At 46.9% G+C, this 23,676-nt stretch overlaps 1 protein-coding gene across 1 annotated transcript in view; it reads right to left on the reverse strand.

The window, feature by feature from the left end:
- The window catches only part of KTN1 (kinectin 1), a 142,082-nt gene that overhangs the window by 29,221 nt on the left and 89,185 nt on the right, over positions 1-23,676 (reverse strand). The window contains exons 22-32 of the mRNA XM_054970579.1: positions 22,376-22,413; positions 19,604-19,694; positions 19,371-19,439; positions 14,552-14,589; positions 10,441-10,528; positions 9,738-9,775; positions 8,742-8,832; positions 8,590-8,658; positions 8,089-8,126; positions 5,442-5,532; positions 1,905-1,991 (exon numbers count right to left, since the gene is read on the reverse strand). Coding sequence (XP_054826554.1) covers positions 1,905-1,991; positions 5,442-5,532; positions 8,089-8,126; positions 8,590-8,658; positions 8,742-8,832; positions 9,738-9,775; positions 10,441-10,528; positions 14,552-14,589; positions 19,371-19,439; positions 19,604-19,694; positions 22,376-22,413 — 738 coding nt within the window. The remainder of the gene's footprint in view (positions 1-1,904; positions 1,992-5,441; positions 5,533-8,088; positions 8,127-8,589; positions 8,659-8,741; positions 8,833-9,737; positions 9,776-10,440; positions 10,529-14,551; positions 14,590-19,370; positions 19,440-19,603; positions 19,695-22,375; positions 22,414-23,676) is intronic.

Below are 23,676 nucleotides of genomic sequence, written 5' to 3' on the forward strand. Positions count from 1 at the left end.
CAAGGAAGTCTTGAAGCTAGATCAAGGCTTTTATACTACCAACTACCAAAAAACATACACCTATGGCTTACTCCTGTCCCTGCAGTCTTTGGTACAACCCCTAGCACAGCCTACCTTAGTTAAGTCTGCATCACACCCTCTTTGGACCATTTTAAAGACTTTAGTTGTTGTAGATTTTCCAGGCTGTACGGCCCGTGGTCTTGCCATTGTAGTTCCTGACGTTTCGCCAGCAGCTGTGGCTGGCATCTTCAGAGGTGTAGCACCGAAAGGCAGAGATCTCTCAGTGTCAATCTCTTGAATGATCTCTGTCTTTCGGTGCTACACCTCTGAAGATGCCAGCCACAGCTGCTGGCGAAACGTCAGGAACTACAATGCCAAGACCACGGCCATACAGCCCGGAAAATCTACAACAACGAATGTTCTCCAGCTGTGAAAGTCTTCAACAATATACCATTTTAAAGACTGTTGCAAACAGATGGTGGGGCTTTTGCACTGTGCCCCCAAACATCTTTATCTCCCTCTCCTTCTTCTCCCCCTTCCAGGTATTTGGATCTTTCTGTCGAACACCCCGAGAGGAGGAGGAGTCCTGTGGAATTCAAAACTTTGCTCTGTGATGTTCTAGATGACCCTAATTTTTTTAAAAAATTGCATGCAACTCTTCTTGGATTTTCTTTTCTTGGTCCAACACCACTATCTGTAATTTTCTGAGTAAACCGTGAATCACTCTTACAGTAAATGCACAGTTTAGGTTATGACTCAGCCACAGATAAGCACTTCGACAACTCACCAATTTCAACAGGAAAGATGATTGAATGTAATGCTTAGCTATAGTTCGGAAAGGACTGGAACTTCAAAATGCTTAATATGCTTGGTTTGATCCTACTCTTTTATTTTAAACTTCCTTGATTGGGTACCATATTTCATTTTTTTTTTTTGCCTCCCACCAGGATTATTAGGTCATGGGCAGAAAACGAGGAGGGGCTGTGCTGAGATAGCCTCTGCATCACTACGTCACTTCCAGGGAGAACCTGAGGATTTTACCACAGAGTTTCTGATGGTTCCTAGAGCTACCCTACACCACTTCCAGGTTTTCCTTAGGAAGTCACATAGCTATGTACAGGGCATCAATTTTTTGTTTTACTTCTCCCACCACCTAGGGCAGCTGGTGGGAGACCTGGCAACTCTGAAGTATTATCCATTCGTTGCAACCAGGGCTTTTTTTCTGGGAAAAGAGGTGGTGGAACTCAGTGGGTTGCCCTCAGAGAAAATGGTCACATGGCTGGTGGCCCCGCCCCCTGATCTCCAGACAGAGGGGAGTTGAGATAGCCCTCCGCGCCACATGGCGCGGAGGGCAATCTCAACTCCCCTCTGCCTGGAGATCAGGGGGCGGGGCCACCAGCCATGTGACCATTTTCAAGAGGTTCCGGAACTCCACGGAGGGCAATCTCAACTCCCCTCTGTCTGGAGATCAGGGGGCGGGGCCACCAGCCATGTGACCATTTTCAAGAGGTTCCGGAACTCCGTTCCCCCGCGTTCCCCCTGAAAAAAAGCCCTGATTGCAACACAGGAAATAAAGGTATGGGTGGCCCGTAAGATTTTTTAAAGATTCCTCTTCTACAGAGAAAGAACACACAGGCCTGCAGCGCTAACAACTGGTTCAATCAAAACAAACAAACAAACAAACAAACAAAGAAATCCGCATGCTCACAAATCAAAATCACAGATAAAAGGAAATGGGAAGATGACGGTGACAGGCACAAGCAGTAACGAGAGAGCGTGCATTCAGAAGAGAGTTGGCTTTCAACTGCAGTAGAAGTCAAAAGGTTTCCACTTGATTTTAAAAGGCGGCTGCGGAGTCGCTTCTGGCTTAATGCATTCGTTTCTAGCAGTTCAGTTATTACAACCTTAGCGGTCTTGGTCTCTTTGTCCCGCAGCAATTTTTCGGTTGAGGCCAATGCTTCCATGGCTTTCCAGTTTTTCTCCCGGAGGTCCTAATCGTTTTTAGAAAGAATGGTTTCAGTTCAGCCAAGAATCAAACTTTTCCTGCTTTCACTTTCAGAGAAGGTAAAGCAATTTCTTTGCACTTCAGGGCCGGTTACTGTAAAAACGAGTGGGTGCTCGTTCACAGGAGGCACGCCAGCGAGAAGCAAGCGGGATGTTAAAGGAGGGAGTTTTGTATGGGATGTTTTCCAAACGCAAAAAAAAAAGTTCTTCTTTCCCTTGCCACTCCCCCTCATCCAGGGCTTTTTTTCAGGGGGGACGCGGGGGAACGGAGTTCCGGAACCTCTTGAAAATGGTCACATGGCTGGTGGCCCCGCCCCCAATCTCCAGACAGAGGGGAGTTGAGATTGCTCTCCGTGCTGCTCAGCGGCACGGAGGGCAATCTAAACTCCCCTCTGTCTGGAGATCAGGGGGCGGGGCCACCGGCCATGTGACCATTTTCTTCGAGGGCAACCCACTGAGTTCCACCACCTCTTTTCCCAGAAAAAAAGCCCTGCCCTCATCTATTTCGGACTCTAGGGCTACAAAGCCATCGCTTCCAGAGACTCTACACTTTGACTGCACTTATCAGGAAGAAAAGGAGAAATATTCAAAAGCCGCCACCACACACACACACACACGTGCGCGCACACAGCCAGCAAGCGACACCATTTGAGGCAGTTTAATTTGGCTGCAGAATCTGTAATCAACCAGTGCAGTGCTGGCAACGCCAATGGGAACATATTCACCGGGTGTCTGGCATGACATCAGACTCCTTGAAGCTGCTTGCCCCCAAATAAAGGCTATCCTCTTACTCATCAGAAGGCGGGCGGTCACCAAAAGAGCCACAAATCCTTTCCATTTGGAGCCGATCAGATCAGGAGGTGGAAAGTGCAGGTGGCATTTCTAGGCCTTCCTTCCTTGGGTCATTATTCTGTTTAGACCCCCATGTTGAATTCACGGTTGGCAATCCTCCTTCACAAAGGGGTGGGAAGGGTTAGCTTGGGCCTCTCCATGTGGCCCCTTTATGGATCTGCTCCTTTCCTTTCACTCACCTATCCTCGAATGCAAGACAAGAACACTTACCAAGGGGGCATTATCGAGTTTATCTTTTTGCCACAGATCTGGTATACACTGGTAGGTTTTAATTGCGCAGGTTCAACGGAACGATTATACCATGTCTGCACAATTTGGGGCCCACACAATCAAACATTCACTCACAGTGGCCTTTTAAAGGCTTGAAAATACTCCTCTTTGAGCTGCCTGCCTGGGACAGCATGAGCTGACCCTGGGGGGGGAGGGGGGAGAGGGGCAGTCAGGCTGCAATGTGTGCTGGTAGATCTCAGATCATGGGAGCCTGTGTTGCACACACCTGGACCTGACTTCACTGACTTGTGTGCGTGTTACGTAAAGTCAAGTTGCTTCTCACTTAGGGTGACCCTATGACCCCCAAAACATTCTGTCGTTGCTTTGCTCAGATCTTGCAAACTGGAAGCTGCAGCTTCCGTCATTGAGTCCAGCCATTTCATTTTGGGTCCTCCTCTTTTCCTACTGCCCTCCACCTTTCCTAGCACTATTATCTTTTCGCTTTAATCTTCCTTTTTTGCAGCTGTGCTCATTCACCAGCAATGTGAGTATTAATAAACAATGAATTAAAATAATAATGATGCTAAAGTGCTTGCACAGCGTATAGCAAGTTCAAAATGGCTCGCATCTGTATGTCATGTTTGCAAATTCTAGTGGGAGAGAAGCCATGCCAGCGTACTGCAGCAAATTCAAAATGGGAACTGTGGACACCTTAAAGACTAACAGATTTATTGTTTCACCAGCTTTTGTGGCCTGGAACTCCTGGGGTCATAGGCCATGACAACTCATGCTACAGTAAACGTGTGTCTTTAAGCTGCCCCTAAATTCCATTTTAGAAATGATCTCAGTAACCCCCACAATTCTCTTGTGCTGTAAGGCCAAACGGAGGCTGTGAGTGGTTTTTCCAAAGTGCCCCAGTAAATTCATGGCAGAAACAAGACTGGAACTTAGGGGGAACCTAGCTTGCCGCTTAGCCACTGTGCGACAGTTCTCTGTGTCTCCCTGAGAGCAGAAAATTAACCAAGGTGCTTGCTGGCATAGAGGCAGAGTTGCTATCTGCAAAAACTGGTGTGCAGCTCTTAGCTCGGTTTCCAGAAGTTCCTGCATGCAGGAAACAACAGCAGGGGCAGATGGCTGGAGAGAAATGAAGGCCAGCTACATGAACCAATGCTGTCCCCAGCCAGAAGGAAGGGCAACAGTAGAGCAAAGAATGGCTTCTGTTAACAGGAGGTGGCCCTTGGATTTGTCTTGGGAACTACCTTCTCCTCATTTTCAAACGTACTTGATGGTCACTAACAAATTCAACTTACCCTTTTTAACTTCCAGATTGCCTAGCCCCAAAATGGTTTGGGCTCCGTGAGTACGAAAGGATAATACAGCTCCCTACAAGTTTTTTGGGGGGGAGTGAACTTGTGCCCATCTTTTCGATTTTGCGCATCTATTTTCTCCCCTGCCCTCCAATAAAGCAATGCTTAGGTAAGATCACACAACCGTCTATCAATTTGTGCGACTGGAAAGTGATGCGGCCCACATAGAGGAGAAAAGGCAGGCACTGCACACCTTTAAAAGGGGGAAGCCAGCTGACCACACACAGCCCTTTGAGAAGGGGTGTCTGATTGTCCCACCACAAGGAGTTAAGGGGGGAAAGGGCAAGCCGAAGCCATCTTCGCAGTGAGTGAAATGGAAATGCATAAAAACCATGCACGAGGTGACCAAAGCTGACTTCCTATGGACTGAGCCGTGACTTTCTACGCTCCAGGCCTGGTCAGGCATGCATTGCCACTAGAACAGGCATTGGAGAAACTCATCTGCTAGGCACAAATGGTTCAGTTCTCTCATTCTAGGATTGTCTCCTAAACAGAGCAGAGCACAGTCCTACACCTAGGGGAGAAGGGAGTTTCCATTCCCTCAGCATCTTCAGCTGCTGAGACTCCCGGAGAGCCGCTCCATCAGACAGAGGCAGCAACACAGAGGGATGGTCTAACTCTCTATGGCAGCTTCATATATTCACTCAGTTGCTCCTACTGTTGGAGGGAAGTAGGACCATGGCTCAGGGGGCGGAGAATCTGATTAGTATGCAAAAGGTCCCTGGTTCAGTCCTGGCATCCCCAGTTAAAAGGATCGGGCAGCTGGTGATGTGAAAGGCGGCATCCTTAGACCCCGGAGAGCTGCTGCCAGTCTGCACAGACGATACTGACCTTGACGGGCCAAGGGGCTGATTCAGTATAAGGCACTTTCGTGTATTCATGTGATCAGGGGCTTCCTGCTCAGCAGCCCCCGCAGGGGAGGAGCCAGGCTCACCAGCAGCCGCTTCTAGGCCAGCCAGAGAGCCCCTCCCCCCCCCTCCCCAACAGGTTTCAGAAACGGCGACTTACGTTGTTCTTTTGCCTCTGCTGCTCCACTGCCTGTTTCACGGAGCCCAACTCTTCCCGGAGGCTGGTGATCTCGCTCTCTTTCCCTGCAATGCTGAAGAAGCCAGGAGGAAGGCACAAGTCATGAGGCGCTATAAATCCTCCCTCCTCTCTTCAAGCTTTTCCACAGGTTTCGTGTAGTGGTTAAGAGCGGCAGGACTCTAATCTGGAGAGCCGGGTTTGAGTCCCCACTCCGACATTTGAAGCTGGCGGGGTGACCTTGGGTCGGTCACAGCTTCTCGGAGCTCTCTCAGCCCCACCCACCTCACTGCTCCGAGTGTGGCACTAATCTGTCCACAAGACTGATGTATAAGCACAAGGTTATTAGGAAAGGCATCAGAGACTCTGGAGTCGAGCTGCCCTCCGTCACCACCTGCGTTTCCTTTCACAGGAAAAACGCGCGAACCACTTGCGTAACATCATGTCCCTCCCAAAGCCATAAGGACTAGAAAGACTAATACATTTATTTCACTTATACATAGCCTTTCTCCCTCATGAAGACTCGAAGCAGTTTACATTGTTTGTCTCGTTTTATCATCACAAGAACCCTGTGAGGTAGGTTAGGCTGAGAGGGTGTGGCTGGCCCGAAGTCCCCCAGCAGGCTTCCACGGCAGAGCAGGGATTCAAACCTGGATCTCCCAGATCCTAGTCCAACACTCTTAACCACTATACCTCTTACTTTAAATTATTCATTGCTCTTTTTAAAGCAAAAGGTTGGGCGCAAATGACACAAGTGTGTGTGAAGGTAGTCTAGGAAATCCATTCAGAAGAAGAAAAAATATTCTCAATGGTGGGGGTGGAGCAGAGCACTCGGCCTTTTCCCTAGCCTAAATCATTCATTCATTCATTCATTCATTCATTCATTCATTCATTCATTCATTCATTCATTCGATTTATATTCCGCCCTCCCCACACCAACATGCTCAGGGTGGATTACAACCACATACAATTAAAACACATTAAATAACTGATACCAGTTAAAGCCATAAAACAGTCAGAGTTACACAGTTAAAATATATACACACACACACACACACACATAATCATAATGGCACAGCAACCAACTGACCGACCTTCACCCATCTCTAGAGCATCATACTGGGGACTGTTTGCTAGATGGAGGTACTGCTAGTAGGGAGGGCACATTCTGCAATCTACCGGCCAGGGGGCTCCGCCTAGCACCGCCCATACGCCTGGCGGAACAGCTCTGTCTTGCAGGCCCGGCAGAAGGATAACAAATCCTGCCGGGCCCTGATCTCGTTAGATAGATCGTTCCACCAGGCTGGGGCCAGGATGGAGAAGGCCCTGGCCCTGCCAGGTGAGCCTCTCTGGGGCAAGGGACCCTTACCCAAGCAGTTTCCCTGGGGGAGGGGGAAAAAAGGGCCCTGGGGGACTTTGGAGTGGGGATGTGGCAGGAAGGGAAAGGATTCAACATCCCTCCTCTTGCCAGCACTCTGCTCCCCCACTGCCCTCTTCAGAAGAAGCTTTCACTGCCCAGAAATGACTACCAGGGAGCCATTTCACAGTTCTACCAAATCTTATGGATGACAGGTTGCAACCAACCACTCCATTCACAATGGTGCTTTGAGCCACGGGAAGATGCTGCCATTGGGCAAAGCGGAATGGGAGGGTCCAACCTAGATCCCGCCTGTTGAATTTCTGAAAAGGTCACTGTATATTTAGGGGTCAAATCTGCTACTTTTGCATTTCTGCTCTTAACACTCTACTTGCCAGTCTGTGTTGCTCCCTGCCTGCCCATTCTACCAATCTCTTTCTTCAGTCTCCGAAATGTTGGGTTTTTTTTAAAAGAGCCATTTCCAAAGAAATCTGACCTCATTTAAGGTTAGTTGGCAGGCTTTAAAGGAGACAGTCCTTTAGCACAATAGCTGGGAAAGGACCGCGCATTCTTAGCAGGCTCTGCCTTTAGGGGCATGGATCATTTTGGCACCATCGGATGGCGAACCAGGCTTGGCACCGGAAGCGAATGCCACATTTTAATCACTAAAAGCAATAACTAAAAGCAACTGAGGAAAGAGACTCCGTGATCACTCACTGAGCTCATCTCCCTCTTCCAAACCTCCCGGAGGGCCCTCTTTGACTCTTCCTGCTCTGGCCCCTCCAGTGTAGCCCGCCGAAAGGCAGAGCTGGGATAGAAGGGCCCACGGATAACACCCTATGCCCAAAGGCCCGTCCAAATTTGCAGCTCGCCCTTATGGAGAGGCAGCCTTTATTCCAGACGCATCATTAATTTGAAAGTTTTATTTTTGTCTGTTTCATTGCGCTTAATCATTCCATTGTGGGAACAGAAGCATCGCTTTGCCCCATTATTTCTCCTCTCGCCCCCATAAATAACCCCAATACATCCTCGTGCAAATGTCTCCAAGCCTGTAAAAGGTACACCACTATATTCTGGGGCATGGTTCCAGAACAGAGATGCATTGCTGGGAGGGAGTGGGAGGGGAAGCATAAATGTTACAGCATCTCCCTTCCCGATCAGCATGATTCCTCCCGCCTTCAAATCGTATTACGTTACTTGGGGTACAACTGTTTTCACCAATAAATGCTCTAACCAAAGGACATACCAACACTTAGTCAGGGTGCCAATACTTACAGCTGCAGGAGTTGTTCGTTCTTGCTAGCCAGAGATTCCTGAAAAAAATCATCACACAGAAGTGGGAAGGAGACCAGGAAATGCCTTCTTGTTATTATACACTATTTACACGACGTAAATTGGCTGCTTCACCTTGCTTCCTCTGAAGGAGGCACATATCATTTTGCGATCAGGTGCTGGGTAAATGTTTGAGAGGTATAGCTTACCAGCCTGGAGCAGATAGAATTGTCCAGTTTCGGACTGCTTTGTGGGCTGGTGGGTTTCCCTCCTTGAAATGTCAAGCCATCATTAGAGGGTCCATCTCTGCGGCACAGACCCTTTAACGATGGCTACGTGCACAGGTTTGACATTTCAAGGAGGGAACCCACAATTCCATCTGCTCTAGGCTGGTAAACTAAACCTCTCAAACGTTTAAAACCAGATTACTTCAACATGGACGACTATAAAAGCAACACACCCATATTTAGTTTCCCCCCGAAATCGGCTGGCCGAGGGAAATACCTGTTCTCCGTTCTCTTGCTTTATTTCCTGGATCTGTGCCCTTAACAACCGATTCTCCTCTTGCACACTCTGCAAGCGAGGACGACAACGTTAGACACGGCGGACTAGTTTGCAACACTCGCCCCCCTCCGCCCAAGGCTGCCATACATCACCTGCAGCTCTTTCCTCTGCTGAGCCCCTTCTTTCCCCCTCTCATCCAACAAGTACTCCAGTTTGTGTAATTCCCCTTGCTTCCCTTTCAAGCTGAGAACAAAATTTAGGAGTTATTCGCACACAAGTATGGGTCAGATTTGTGACAGATAAAACTGCGGTTGCCTCGCCTAGATGGTCTGTGCAAGATATAAAGCTGGGTGCATAGGATGAGCAAGGACCGATTTCAACACAACACGGACTGGGGGGCAAAAGGCCTTCTGGTCACACCTGAAGCCGCTGATTTTAACTTGGGTGTGCAAACCGGAATTCACTTTGCATGCAGTGGTTCAAATGTTGATTTCACTGCCTTCCTTCTTCCCCCACATAGACTCAGCTGGCATCCCAGTTTGCTCTGCAACATATACCAACGTGGGTCTCCTGAGAACCAATATGGTGTAGAGATTACAGTGTCGGACTAGGATCTGGAAGATCCAGGTTCGAATCCCCGCTTGGCCACGGAGGTTCAATGGGTGACCTTTGGCCAGTTACTATACTCTCAGCCTAGCCTACCTCATAGGATTGTAGGGAGGATAAGGGGAGGACAGCGTCCCCACTAAGGAGAAAGGTAGAGTATAAATGAAGTCAGTGAATAAATAAATACCAGTGTAAGCCAAGACGCTGGCATGCGTGTATCACACAAAACCGCAGTTATGTATTAGCTAGCTTCAAACCAAAGTTTCAGACACTAGTTTGTCAAACCCCAATTTCCCATAGTGAGTGAACTGGCATGCCTTCAGGCTACCTGTAGTTAGTTTTAATTAAACCACGGTTTTGTGTGCCATCTGAACTTGGCCCATGGCCCAGAAAACAGCTCTTTCCAGCAGCTGTTTTTGCTGGCGCAGAAAGCTGGTCCTCTCTGGCAGGCAACAACAACATGCTCTCTCACTCCCCCCACCACAACCCAAGAGAACCAAGCCCAGCATAAACGTGGAAGATGCGCCACTTGGCTTACTTACAGAGCCTCCAGGTCTTTATTTGCAGATTCTGCAGATGCCTAAGAGAGAACAGAAGTTTGCTTTCACGACAACTCACGAGAACTATCCAGGGGCAAACAAGTGACAAGGGAAGTACTGGAGGTTAAAACAACAGGATCTATTCCGATCTGGCATGGAGTGAATGATCTGTCCTGATTTGTTAACTGGGAGATAATATTTGTGCTGGCCCTTCTCTCTTGACCAAACCTCCCTTGCAAGATCGATGTGAGGATAGCAAGTGGGGTGACTCCACATCTACTGCCCTGGACTCCCTGGAAGAAGGGAGGAACGTGATCGCCTTGCGACTTCAAGAAAAGGCAAGATTTGAATCCCAAGCTCACGTCGACAGTTTCATCAGGCCAGACCCACTTGTGTCTTTTGGGGGTGGGGGGGGGCGTGCGGCTGGATAATGTGCAAAACAGGATGTGGGACTAGGCTCATTAGTTAAATACGACTGGACTGCTCTTAAGTCACTCAAGCCGTATGAGATTATGGTGCTCTGAGCACCCATCCGGTTTTGCCCTTTACAGGGTGAATCCTTGAACATCCCAGCAGGGCCAATCAGCAAGGCACACCTTCTCCCACCTGCTGAGTGCTTAGGACCCTTTGCCAATCAGAAAACAAACAACAGCACCAAAAACGTGCTCCTAAGTTCTGCCCTCCCCTCCTTGGCCAAGGGCCTTACCTGCAGCCGCTCTCCCATCTTCGCTCTCTCTCTCTCCTCTTTCAGTAACAGCTCCATACTTCTCACCTGTTCCTCTTTCCCTTTCAACCTGCGAGAGGTATGAAAAATGAAGAGAAGGGGGAAGGTTTACTGGTCTAGAAAAAACATTCCTTTGTTGGATAGTGTGTATTCAGCGTGACTGCACCAGCTTAAGGAGGATCCACAAAGAGTCCACACCTTGTTAGTTTAGCAAAGGTGTATAATACAATTTATTTATAGGTGGATAAAGAGCAATATATACAAGTTTACAGTCCAGAGAGACAAAGTGCTTCGCCTACACCTGGACATGCAAGAAGCCCCAACCATACTGTACATGGTAGCTATATATACATGTAGACACCCAATCAGATACATGCATGAGTTTAGCTGAGTCATTCACTTCATGGTCTCCTGACTCTTATGTTAACCATCTGACTCTATGTCACCTGATGTGTCTACCTGTCATACTGATCGTTCTGATCTAAAGCCTCTGCACACTGGCTTTTGACACTTAGATATCAACATCCTTAACCCTCTTTCTTCTGGAACACGGAGCTTGGTACATCCTCGGTACTTTTACTGCTCCATGCGTGATTCTGTCAAAACCAAAGCAAGATGTTTTTTCCCTGGAATATGCAACCGTCACAAAGGGTGGAGACGCCATCGTGCAGAATGTCGTGGGGTCACAACCCAAGCAATTTAAAACACTGCCAGTGTTCAGATTTATTACATAGGAATAGATCTTCTACTTCAAACTGCTTTTGTAAGGCTGATTCCGCACACGTTGGATAATGCACTTTCAATGCACTTTATCAGTCGTTTGAGGTGGATTTTTTGTTCCGCACACGAAAAAAATCCGTTCCAAATGATCTATAAAGAGGATTGGAAGTGCATTATCCAACGTGTGCGGAATTACTCTTAGAGTGGGACCCTCCCCGTCCTCTCCTGAAGAAGATGGGCTAAAAAATTCTTGGGAGGGAGCCTGAATTTTTAATGGAGGAGAGGAGAGTGGTCAGAGACTGGAGTGTAGCCCTCATATGCAAAGGAGCTGTACTGTGCAATGCCACTTGCCTGGGTATCTCTATTACTCACTCTAATCCTTTTTAATATTCTAAGAAAAGAGCCCCGTGGTACAGAGTGGTGAGCTGCAGTACTGCAGTCCAAGCTCTGCTCACTACCTGAGTTCGATCCTGGCAGAAGCCGGGTTCAGGTAGCCGGCTCAAGGTTGACTCAGCCTTCCATCCTTCCGAGGTCAATAAAATGAGTACCCAGTTTCCTGGGGGTAAAGTGTAAATGACTGTGGAAGGCAATGGCAAACCACCCTGTAAAAAGTCTGCCAAGAAAACGTTGTGATGCAACATCCGCCCATGGGTCAGTAATGACTCGGTGCTTGCACAGGGGACTGACTACCTACCTACTACCTACCTATCAGGGCACATTGTACTTGATTCTTTATCAATCAACATGCATATGAAGTGAAGAAAAAATACCAACTAATGTGTGACATAGAATATACGGTTTCCAGGCTCAAGACTTGGTTTCCAAACTACAGGTCAAAGCCTCGCCTCAAATGAAGCACCAAAGTTGGTTCTTATAGGAGCCACTTCACATATGATGATTTTCCTACAGAAATATTATTCTACATAGGGAAAATGTGAAGTTACTAGTGGCCGGAGGGCTCTTCCCCCCACCATTATTGTTTCAAAGGGACGGGGAGGTGAAAATGTGAAAAGTTAGGCGAGGAGGAAGGGCCCCGTTTCAGAGCTTCACAGCCCACTTCTTGGGAAACACTGATCTAAACCCTCCTCCCTGAAGCAATCATGAACTACTCGACCCCTGCCAGATACTTGGCTCTTAGCAACAACAAGTCCGGGAATGAACCGTTAATCAGCAATTGAGTAGTAAAATGTTCTTTTTTATATAAGTGCAAAGTGCAAAAGTGCAAAAAGTGTCTTAATAAATATACAATTCTAATAAATACAATGAATACAAATACAATTAATCCAAGTCCTATTTGTATGTCCAAGTCGTTGTGGTGAACGCTTATATCCAGCAGAGCTGTAACGCCGCAATGGGCTCACTCCTAAAAGTCACAGAGTTGAAGAGAAGGTGATTCCAGTCCAATCCAAACTATGATAATATTATTCAAGAATGTGCCGACGGGATTATGCGGGCATCCTATACAATTCCCGTTTCGTGTATTGCACACTTCCTCTGGGCACAATTAAAGATGGACTGTAATAAAAATACATCTATATAAATATATAATATATAATATAATAACCATCATTACTCAATGCATGCATACAGCATATAGCATATACTCACAAATCACCCTTGTACCGATTGTTCTAAAAGTGACTGCCAACAATGTTCCTTGTATCAATCCATAACAATCATATAGCAAGTGACATGGACATAAAGCATACAGGAAAGGGCGTGCTTAAATATACAAGCTCCAACAAATCAATTAATCATATGACGGACCCTTAAAGTACAACACTACTTGTAAAGTTACATAGTGTTATATCAGTACAACAAATACATATCAACACACAAAGGGAAGGTGGAGAACCTGAAGAACCAAACTGTATTTTTAGCCCAAAAAACATGAGTAGTCTATTTCATTGTTAAGACCCGTAGGGGCAAGACTCTGAAGCCTGAAAATCCACCTCGTCTCTAACTGCAGCAGCCTCCTGGGGCCATCTTCAGGGCGACCTTAAAATCACTGTGGTAGATTCAATTCAGGAACCTATCCCTGAAGATGGCCCCAGGAGGCTGCTGCAGTTAGAGACGAGGTGGATTTTCAGGCTTCAGAGTCTTGCCCCTACGGGTCTTAACAATGAAATAGACTACTCATGTTTTTTGGGCTAAAAATACAGTTTGGTTCTTCAGGTTCTCCACCTTCCCTTTGTGTGTTGATATGTATTTGTTGTACTGATATAACACTATGTAACTTTACAAGTAGTGTTGTACTTTAAGGGTCCGTCATATGATTAATTGATTTGTTGGAGCTTGTATATTTAAGCACGCCCTTTCCTGTATGCTTTATGTCCATGTCACTTGCTATATGATTGTTATGGATTGATACAAGGAACATTGTTGGCAGTCACTTTTAGAACAATCGGTACAAGGGTGATTTGTGAGTATATGCTATATGCTGTATGCATGCATTGAGTAATGATGGTTATTATATTATATATTATATATTTATATAGATGTATTTTTATTACAGTCCATCTTTAATTGTGCCCAGAGGAAGTGTGCAATACACGAAACGGGAATTGTATAGGATGCCCGCATAATCCCGTCGGCACATTCTTGAATAATATTATCATAGTTTGGATTGGACTGGAATCACCTTCTCTTCAACTCTGTGACTTTTAGGAGTGAGCCCATTGCGGCGTTACAGCTCTGCTGGATATAAGCGTTCACCACAACGACTTGGACATACAAATAGGACTTGGATTAATTGTATTTGTATTCATTGTATTTATTAGAATTGTATATTTATTAAGACACTTTTTGCACTTTTGCACTTTGCACTTATATAAAAAAGAACATTTTACTACTCAATTGCTGATTAACGGTTCATTCCCGGACTTGTTGTTGCTAGCTACCACTATCCGGGCTTTTCCCTGTTGGTTTGATCAGATACTTGGCTCTTAGCAAGCTTCTAGAATGGGAAACTTGCTAGATAACAGGAATCGGGGCAGGAGAGGCTGAAGTCTTTTTTTTTTTTAAAGAGACCCAACCTATCCCATGTCCTGGATGGACCAGGCTAGCCTGATGTCATCAGACTTCAGAAGCTAAGCAGGGTTGGCCTTGGTTAGTACTTGGATGGGAGACCACCAAGAAAGGCCAGGGTCGCTATGCAGAGGCAGGCAGGGGCAAACCACTTCTGTTTGTCTCTTGCCTTGAAAACCCCACGGGGCTTGTCGTAAGTCGGCTGTGACTTGATGGCACTTTATGCCACCAAACATGAATATCCCACCTCGTGTCTCCTTTGGCCCTCAGTATAAGACATGAACTTTATCCTGTGAACTATGATGATTTCAAATCAGGTACATTTTCTATTTCTAGAAACACTTACAGACTCTGAAGATCTTTGACTTCTTGAGCAACTGATATCTGGAGAAAAAGCACATAAAAGACTGTCAGAGGTCGATATAGATCAGAAACACTGACAACGTGAAGTCTAAAGGCATCAAACTGATGAACCACTTGCTGCAAACATTAAAAGGTGCTCTCAAAGAGATGCTTCACTAATGAGTAAGGGGCCACAAACTTCACTATTATATGTGCTCCTATGTACTACCTGTTGCTTTAAGTACGGCCCTACTGGGTAGTTCTACGTTACTGAATGTCAGTCCTGGAATTGCGTATGCTCTGTTCCGGCAGTTCTTCAGCCTTCATTGGATTTTTGCTAATGCTACGTCTTTGTAAACTTGCATTTATTTACCCTGTGACATTCTTTGTTGAAATGACCTTGACATTGACTGTGCTAATCTCACTCTATGCAATCTGCCTTGAGTCTCCGTGAGAAAGAGACACTACAAATTACACAAATTTGATTCGCTCAATCTACAGAATAATGTTCTGGTTGGAGTTAGAAGAAAGGAAGAGATTAATCTTGGTTTCTTCTTCTCTTGATTTTACGCACAATCAATGGCCGGCACGGTCAAGATCTCCCAGAAGGCAATGCTAGGACTACAGGTGATCTTTAAGAACACCAGTCCCTCCCATTGGTCCTCCTGTGAATGCCACAGTTCTGCTTGGTTGAGTAGGCAAAAGTTCAGATTATCCAGGATCAGACTGCAAAGGCACTGCAAGTAGGACGGCCTGCAAGAACGGGCTCCGGCTGTAACTTGACTGCTCAAGTCTTTAAAAGGAACTGCAACTTGGTGGGGCCTTCTGCCTGGGGAAAACTTTCCATCAAGGGGGTTGAACTTTTCCACCTGCTCAGTCCCACCCCTTGACTATGGTTGCCAGTCCCCCACTGGGGGTGGGGATCCCCCGCTTCCATCCTCCAAAGCAGCAGGGGAGGCATGGGCTTCCTGGGGGCACACTCCCCAGCGGCGCAGTACATTCCCGGGTGGCACAGCGTGCTCCCGTGGGGCAAATCCAGCCTGGATTGGGCCCAAATTGGCCCAGATTGGGCCACTGTGGAGCACGGAAATGCTCCCGCGTACTGCAGCGGCCCATTCCAGGGCCGAATTGGTCTGGATCAGGCTGCTGTGGAGCATAGGAATGTTACCTTGCTCTGTAGCGGCCTGATTTGGTCAGGCTCGATTCAGCCTCCCCATGAGCGTGGGATTGCTCCTGGGGGCAGCCGCGGCCCATGCGATGAAGTCACTTCCCGGAAGTGATGTCATCGTGTGGGTCCAGGAGCACGTGCATAGGTGCCAGGGCCTCCCACTTCCCACCAGGAGGGCAGGAGAACTGGGCAACCCTACCCATGACTTAGTGGTAACTTACTGACTGTTTTTATTCTATTATTCTGAATTGGTTAGCTAACTTGGGTGTTCTTTAAGAACAGAAAGACAGGATTATAAATAAATAAAATACAACAAAACCCATGGCTGTGCGGAAGGGCAAACGATCAAACTCTATGGCTGCAATGCTGCAATATTACACCTAGGAGTAACCACTACTGAAAGCGGTGACTTCCTACTTGGTTAAGCACGCAGAGCAAGAGGCTGCAAAGAAGGTTCATTGGCAACAGGGCGGCTTCCTTGTGAGGAAAAGGGAACCTTACTAGGAAGCTTATTTTATTCCCACAGCTGTTTGGGGAGTCAAGCTCCCTAAGCGGAGACCACGTTACCTCTCCAGTTAACAGACCAAGAGCAGAATTTTAGGGTCAGAGCAACGGTCCGCACAGCTCAGTCCCATTAGAAGATTCAAACGCCAAATGAAAATTCAGCAGCACGCAGGTCCTTCTTGATTAATGCCTTTATTCTACCCCTGCGACAAACTTTCTGAAGCGGAAACCACTTCTAATCTATCTTTCGGGACCTGCTTGCAAAGCAACTGCCAATTACTCTCCCCCTTCCCAACATAAAAACACAGGAATTGAAATGCGGGTTAACAGTGAACAAGTTTGTATCTCATAGTTAATGCTTAGCACTGCTTATTTTCTTTAAAGAGGAAAAAAGAAAAAGAAAAAAAAGACTTGCCAGGGCCTCAAGTCTGCCATTACTGAAGAGGTGATATACTGCACACCGCAGCACACCCCACCAGAAGAAAAGCCTCGATGCTTAGTATTTAATAATAACAACAATATTCAATTTATATACCGCCCTTCAGGATGACTTCACACCCACTCAGAGCAGTTTACAAAACACCCTGTGAGGTGGGTGGGGCTGAGAGAGCTCCAGAGAGCTGTGACTAGCCCAAGGTTACAAAGTATGTCATTATTATCCCCACAACAAAACACCCTGTGAGGTGGGTGGGGCTGAGAGAGCTCCAGAGAGCTGTGACTGACACAAGGTCACCCAGCTGGCTTCAAGCGGAGGAGTGGGGAATCAAGACTGGCTCTCCAGATTAGAGTCCTGCTGCTCTTAACCACTACACGAACCTGGTGTTTGGTGTATAAGTCTGTTGTATTACTGAGCGACAGGCCGGCTTCCACGGCAATTTCACATGCTACTGCAGAAGTAGACACAGATGCCACTAGGCCTGATCTCTCGCCCCATTCCTCCTCCTCTTTGCTGGCCTTGCAACTCACTTGCAAGGGAGCTGGGACACGCTCGTGGGTTCTGCCCCACTGTTTGAGAACCACTGATCTGGGGAGATGATTCTGCATTCTAACACTGCTTCAGCGGCTTTTAGGAAACCCTTTGCATCTGGATTTCGCCACGCACCGCAGAGGATTTGGGGAGGCAAGGGCGTGTTTTCAGTCGGTCATGCCTGTTGGGTTTTGTTTGCAAGGTTAGCAGCAGGCTGCACTTTTGAACAGGCTCAGCAATCCTCTACGGCTGAGCACGGCAGAGGAAAAGGCCAACGGCAGAAAAGCCATCTTTCAAGATTCTTCTCGTTGCCCCAATCATCTCCCGGGGAAACAGCGTTTGAAAAGTGACGCTCTGTTTAATATCAGGTGATAAGTGTATCTTCGTGAATTTTCCCAGTCCTAGAGTACCGCAATTGCATCTTTCAGTACTGAATTCCTAATGTTCAGGGGAGGTAAGAAACCAGGAATGGTTCTATGGAAGCTGTTACTATGACGCAAACGTTTTTGGAGAGGTGGCAGCTACTTCTGAGAGCCAAAACACACGTTAAGAAAAACCTAGGTTCAGCACGTGTTCTCTTACCTCAAGGTTTGCTGGGATCTGTAGGCGTCCTGGAAGCTTAAAGTTTAGCATTTACAGAGCAGCAAAAAGGGAAAGGGAAATACAGGCGCCTGTATTTTAAGCTTTAAGCTTCCAGGACGCCTTTAAGCTTCCAGGACGCTTACAGATCCTTTAAGCTTCCAGGACTTTAAGCTTCCAGGACCCCTACAGATCTTTAAGCTTCCAGGACTCCTACAGATCCCGGCAAACCTTGAGGTAAGAGAACATGTGCTGAACCTAGGTTTTTCTTAACGTGTGTTTTGGCTCTGAAGCCAGCAGGATTTCTAATCCTGCCACCACCCAGATCATTAAAAAGGATGCTGTCTCAAACTCTTCTTGTCTAGCTTTTGCGCTAGCATGCCATTGCCGACAACTTACACTACAAGGACAGGGAAACCCACACGGGCAGAAAAGATACTGTGGCAGCTTGGGCCCATACTATACTCTAAGAGCTAAACAACATGAGACAAAGTACATGAGCTCAAGTGAAGGGAGATGCAATGTTAGCCGGGAAGCGTAGTTTGAATTACACCTCTCTCTATAGAGCCAGCTAGATCACTCCTCAGAAGGTCTGTTAATTTCCTCTTTGCCTCCCCCTAAGAGGGATCTTTGCCTGCTCTGTAGAGAGGTGAAATTAACAAACCCTCCGAGGAGTGATCTAAACTACGCTTCCCAGCTAACACTGCGTCTCCCTTCACTTGAGCATCCTCGTGTAATTCATCTCGTGTGGTTTAGCTCTAAGTCGGTCCCAGACCTTGTAGGGAAGAGCAAGACTGGGGATGTACTTTGGGCTCTGTTTCAGCCTGAGCTTCAGCACACAATTTGCAATATCAGGATGACAATGCCCCCCCCCTTTATGGGGTTGTTGCGACAATCACCAAGATCATATACATGACGCTTGAAAAAAACCCAAAAGGATAAGAATCCATACAATAACTTGACAGTCCAATCTTGAGCATGTTTACTTGGAAGGAACACCCACAGAGTTCCACAAGAACTTCTCCCAAGTCAGCGCACATCGCAATGGAAACTCTCAACACAGCCTCTGTCACATGACCAGGCTTGTAGCACAGTTCACAAGTTTTTGTTTCCCCAAATCCAAGAGCGGCTGGCTAGGTCAGGCGGTGCTTCCCAAAATATGCATTTTGCATCTCAGCCAGGCCAAATTGTGATGAGCTTTCAAAGTTAGAGCTGATACCCTGAATTAGGTACAAGCACAATAAAAAAAAAACCACCCTGGCCACTGTCTATTAGACGGCAATGCATGCAAAAGGCGCTAAGTCTCCTACTAAGAGAGGCCTCCTGTCGGATGGAGAGCACACTGACAAATTTGATTGCTGCTATCTTGTACATCAACTGTTTTATATTTATACTGTACTGTTTTGATACTGTTGTTTTGAATTGTTTTTAGGATGTACATTATATGGAATGTTTTTTACTCAATGTAATCTACCTTAGGCCTGCTTTGCAGGGAGGGCAGAATAAAAATCTAAAGTGAATAAATAAAATAAAGAGTGAAGCCAGCTGTAGCTGAGCCCAGTTGCCCCTTTGGCAAGAGTCCCGCCGGCAGCTAGCCTGCTTTACCTGTGCGTCCTTCTCAAGCTGGGCCTTGCCTACATCTTCTTTCAGAGCCTCTACTTCCTGTGTCAAAGCCTTTTCAATGACAAAACAGACAAGGTTGGACAATGGAGACAACACACCACGCACAATGAAGGAAAAAAAATGGATGCAAAGACTTTGTAAGAATGTGACCACACACAAGAGGCCCCGGTGATGCCCCACAAGGACAGGCCGTGCAAGGGGAGACCGGCACCTACCTGGACTGTTTTCTCCTTGGTCGTAACTTTCAGGACTTCGGCCTGCAGGAGCTCCTCCACAGACCTGATCTTCCCATCCTTTTCACTGATTCTTATGGGGAAAAGATAATGAAGCACAAGAGATAAGAGCTTGCAGGGAGATAGACACATCTTCTAGGGACTGCTTGCTTCTGAACCACCAGAAGAGAGCAGGGGGGGGGGGGGCGTGCTGCAGCTACAGGGTTGGGTCAGAACTGGGGAGGTCCAGGTTCAAACCCCCTGCCTTTGCATCACTCACTCCGCCAGCCTACCATGCAGGGCTATTGAGGGTAAAGAGGAGGCGGAGGAAAGAACGCTATGTGCTTTTATTGGAGAGGGGGTGTGAGTGGAGACAACTGATGGGGTGTGTTAGATCAGGGATCTGCAACCTTTATTTGAGCCTTTGGAATTCTGACATAAGATAATAGGCACAGCCACAAAATGGTTGCCATGAGAGGTGGAGCCACACACTAAGGACAAGGGGCAAGAGAAGTAGATTTAAAAAATACCCTGGGAAAGAGGCGTGAGAGACAGAATAGAACCAGTACTGTGGTGGCAGCAGCCACCCAAACGACGTTATTTTGATTTGCACAGCCAATGGGATCTCCAACGGCCAATGAGAAGCCCTGCTGGGCAACAGCCTCACTTGGCCCCTCCCACTTTCTAAAAACATTTGGTAGGTGCCAGGTGGGTCAGCGGATACCGTGGCACCCCGGAGCACCAAGCTGGGGACCCTTGCATTAGAGGAAACGCAGTAAGACTGTGTAAGACGTGTCGTGTTTCGGAAGCTTAGCTGTCTGGATGTGTTAGAGATGTACTCAGGGAAGTGTCAGGATGCTGGCAGCATCTGCTGTACCCATACCTGGGGCGGGGGAGGTGTTGAAGCTGGAGATTATGATATTACGTTTATCTGTTGCAGCTATGGTTCTCAACTCTTCCAGGATGCAAAATCTTGCTGGAATTATCTCTCTTAGACTATGCTTGTCCCTAGCCGCTGGGAAAGAACCTTGAACCCAGTGTCCTCCTCTGTACAGATAGTTCCCAGCAGTAATAATCAGCCTCCAGGAAGGGGGAAGGGGGAATGCTAGCCTGTGAATGATGTATGTTTATGGTATCTGGTTGTGCTTCATTCCTGACAATGACTCTTGTCAGATCATGAACTAGCCACTTCTCAATAAACCTCTTACTAACAAACAGTGGAGTCTTTTGAAGGTTACTTGGCAGATCCCTACAGCTAGTGCTTTATCTTAGGATAGAGAAAGTTCCTCCAGCCGAAACAACAATTCTTCCAACCTAAGCAGCTGTTCCATTGGGGAAGGAGTCACTTAAGTTCAAGGAAGGTTTCCAACTTTGCATAGTGGAGCAATTAATAATAATAATGATAATATTAATGAATACATTTACATGCTGCCTTTCCACTCAAGATAGGGCCCCAACGGCGGCAAACAACAAATATTAAAACATTCTAATAACATTTAAAATATATATATAAACACAATAGCATCATATAAACAAACACACAAACACCCACACACAAACCAGGGAGGAGCCCAATAAGAGTTTTCTGGGGGTATGCCGAAGGAAAGAAGAAAGTCTTCACCTGCTGGCAGAAGACAATGACAGAGGGGAATAGGGGAATCTCCCTATGGAGGAAGTTGCAAAGTTTGGTGCCGTGACCAAGAAGGCCCTTTCTCGGGACGCCACCCATCTAACCTCGGATAGTAAACGCACCCAAGGCAAGGCCTCCAAACAGGATTGGAACAGGTGGGTAAGTTCATAAGGGAGAAGGCAGTCCTTAAGGTACGCTGCTCCCAAGCCGTATAGGGCTTTAAAGGTCAATTCCAGCACCCTGAGTTGAACCCGGAAGCAAACCGGGAGTCAGAGGAGATGGAATATAGTGGGAATGATACAATCCTTATGATCCACTCCAGGCAGCACTGGCTGCAGTATTCTGTGCCAACTGCAGCTGCTGGACAGTCTTCAAGGGCAGCCCCACATAGAGCATATTTCCATCATCTAATCTAGACGTGGCTGGGGAGTGCACCACAGTAGCAAGAAGTTTCTCATCCTGGAAGGGCTGCAGTTGGCTCCCCACAAGAGCTGGTGAAAGGCGCCCCTGGCCACTGCTGCTGCCCGTTTACCCAACAGGAGGCCCAGGCCCAGCCTCAGCCCAAGCTATGAACCTGCTCCTTTAGGGGAAGTGCAACCCCATCCAGAACGGGAGATGCCCACATTCCTGGGCCAAGCCTTCCCCCAGGCATATATGGTTGAGGCTGGGCCATAGATGAGCCTTTTGCCAGCCATCGGGGAGGGGGGCAGAATAATCCCCACGCCGGGTCTTCCTCTTTTTCTATCGGTTGGACCACTGCTGTCCCTCACCTCCCACCCATAGAAATGTTTTATTGGGACTGGGTAATATGATGGGTTGTTTTATGACTGAATTGTAAATTTTAAATACCAATGTTATCTGCTCTGAGCTCGTTCGTAGGGAGAGCGGATCGATCAAATAATTTGTGGCACCTCCTTTTGGGGGGATTAATTTTCAGCTTGTATCATGCCTGTAGCTTCTACCTGCCATACCTTAAACAGAACATCTGAGGCAGTGGCTGCATATGGCTGTCTAGACCCTTGGTGAAATAGGTGGCCACCTTTCAATCCTCTTGGCTACGGAGAATACGCAGGCTTCAAAGGTAAATAAAGATTTGAATTGCTACCATAATATGTTAAAACAGAAGGAATATGGCCACTACTTACACTTTTTGTAATTCTTCTACCAAAGATGCAAAGGAACCCTTGGGGGGAAAATGCAACAGAGATTACATTTATTATTATTATTTTTAATTTTTATTTTATCAAAGTCAAAAAAAAGGATACAGGAAGGAAAAAAGGGGGTGGAATTAATGAAGTCAAGAAGATTTTGCAACTGTTCGCTACAAGAATTATTAGAATACAGAGTGCACAAAAACTTCATCGTTTTCAATATTTGTCCATGTAGCGATGAAGATTACAACTGTTATTAAATCCCATTACCATATATTATTCCTCCTCTAAACTACACATACTTAACGCATACCCCCTCCTTCTCCACACTCAATAATAAAAATTAATCATCAAAAAGGAAAAACTCCTCATTCCATTTATTACTACAATGTTTCATCTTATCTCTTTATATTACTGATTAACGTAACTTTTACAGAGATTACATTCAGACCGATAGCTCTTCCAAGATGAAAGCCACAAAAACGAAGTTATGTTCTCCCGACGCTTCTCTGTTCTCGCTCAGAAACCCCCAGTCCAACGTCCCATTCCCGTACCTATGGTTGGCAAGTCTCCCATAGACCCTCCCCAGATTATTTTGCTTTTGGGGCAGAACAAAAGACCGAGGAGAATCAGCTGTCACTGGCTCTTGCGCATGGAAGGCGTGTTCCCAGATCAGAAACGGAATCGGCTACCTTCCGCTATGTAAATTGCACAGTTTAATTAAAAGGAACGGAAGCCTTCCTCACTAGATTCCAGATCCGGTCCATTTCTGAAGAATCCAGTGTATGAGGCTACTATTCTTAGTGAGACACATAATTTCCCTTTATCCAAGGGTCATTTCGTAGAAAAAAAGCTGGAGGAACTCATTAGCATAACCTATTAGCATATACCACACCCCTTGCCACCACCAGAAGTGTGTCATTAGCATAACTGATTTGCATAGGCCACCCCCCCCCCCGACATCACCTATCCTGGCTGTTTGGGACCCAATTCTGGCCATTCAGGGCCGAAATTGAGCCCAAAATGGCAAAAAGGGGCTGAAAATGGCCGAAAAGGGGCCCAAAATGGTCAGGATCGGGCTGCTGCTGAGCGGGAGAGTGATCCACCACCCGTCAGAGGCCCCCACGGGCTCTCAATCTGAGGCCGGCTGCAAACAGATTTCGCGCCTGCTTCTTCAGGAGCTTCTGTTTATAACCACCAAGTAAAAATAAGCACCAGCCATACATTCATTCATCCCGGTGTGGGCGGCAGTGTCCTTTACAGGTAAGATTGAGAGCGTTCCAGGGGAGAGAGTT

The sequence above is a fragment of the Eublepharis macularius genome, chromosome 2 (assembly GCF_028583425.1).
Source record: "Eublepharis macularius isolate TG4126 chromosome 2, MPM_Emac_v1.0, whole genome shotgun sequence".
NCBI classification, from domain to species: Eukaryota; Metazoa; Chordata; class Lepidosauria; order Squamata; family Eublepharidae; genus Eublepharis; species Eublepharis macularius.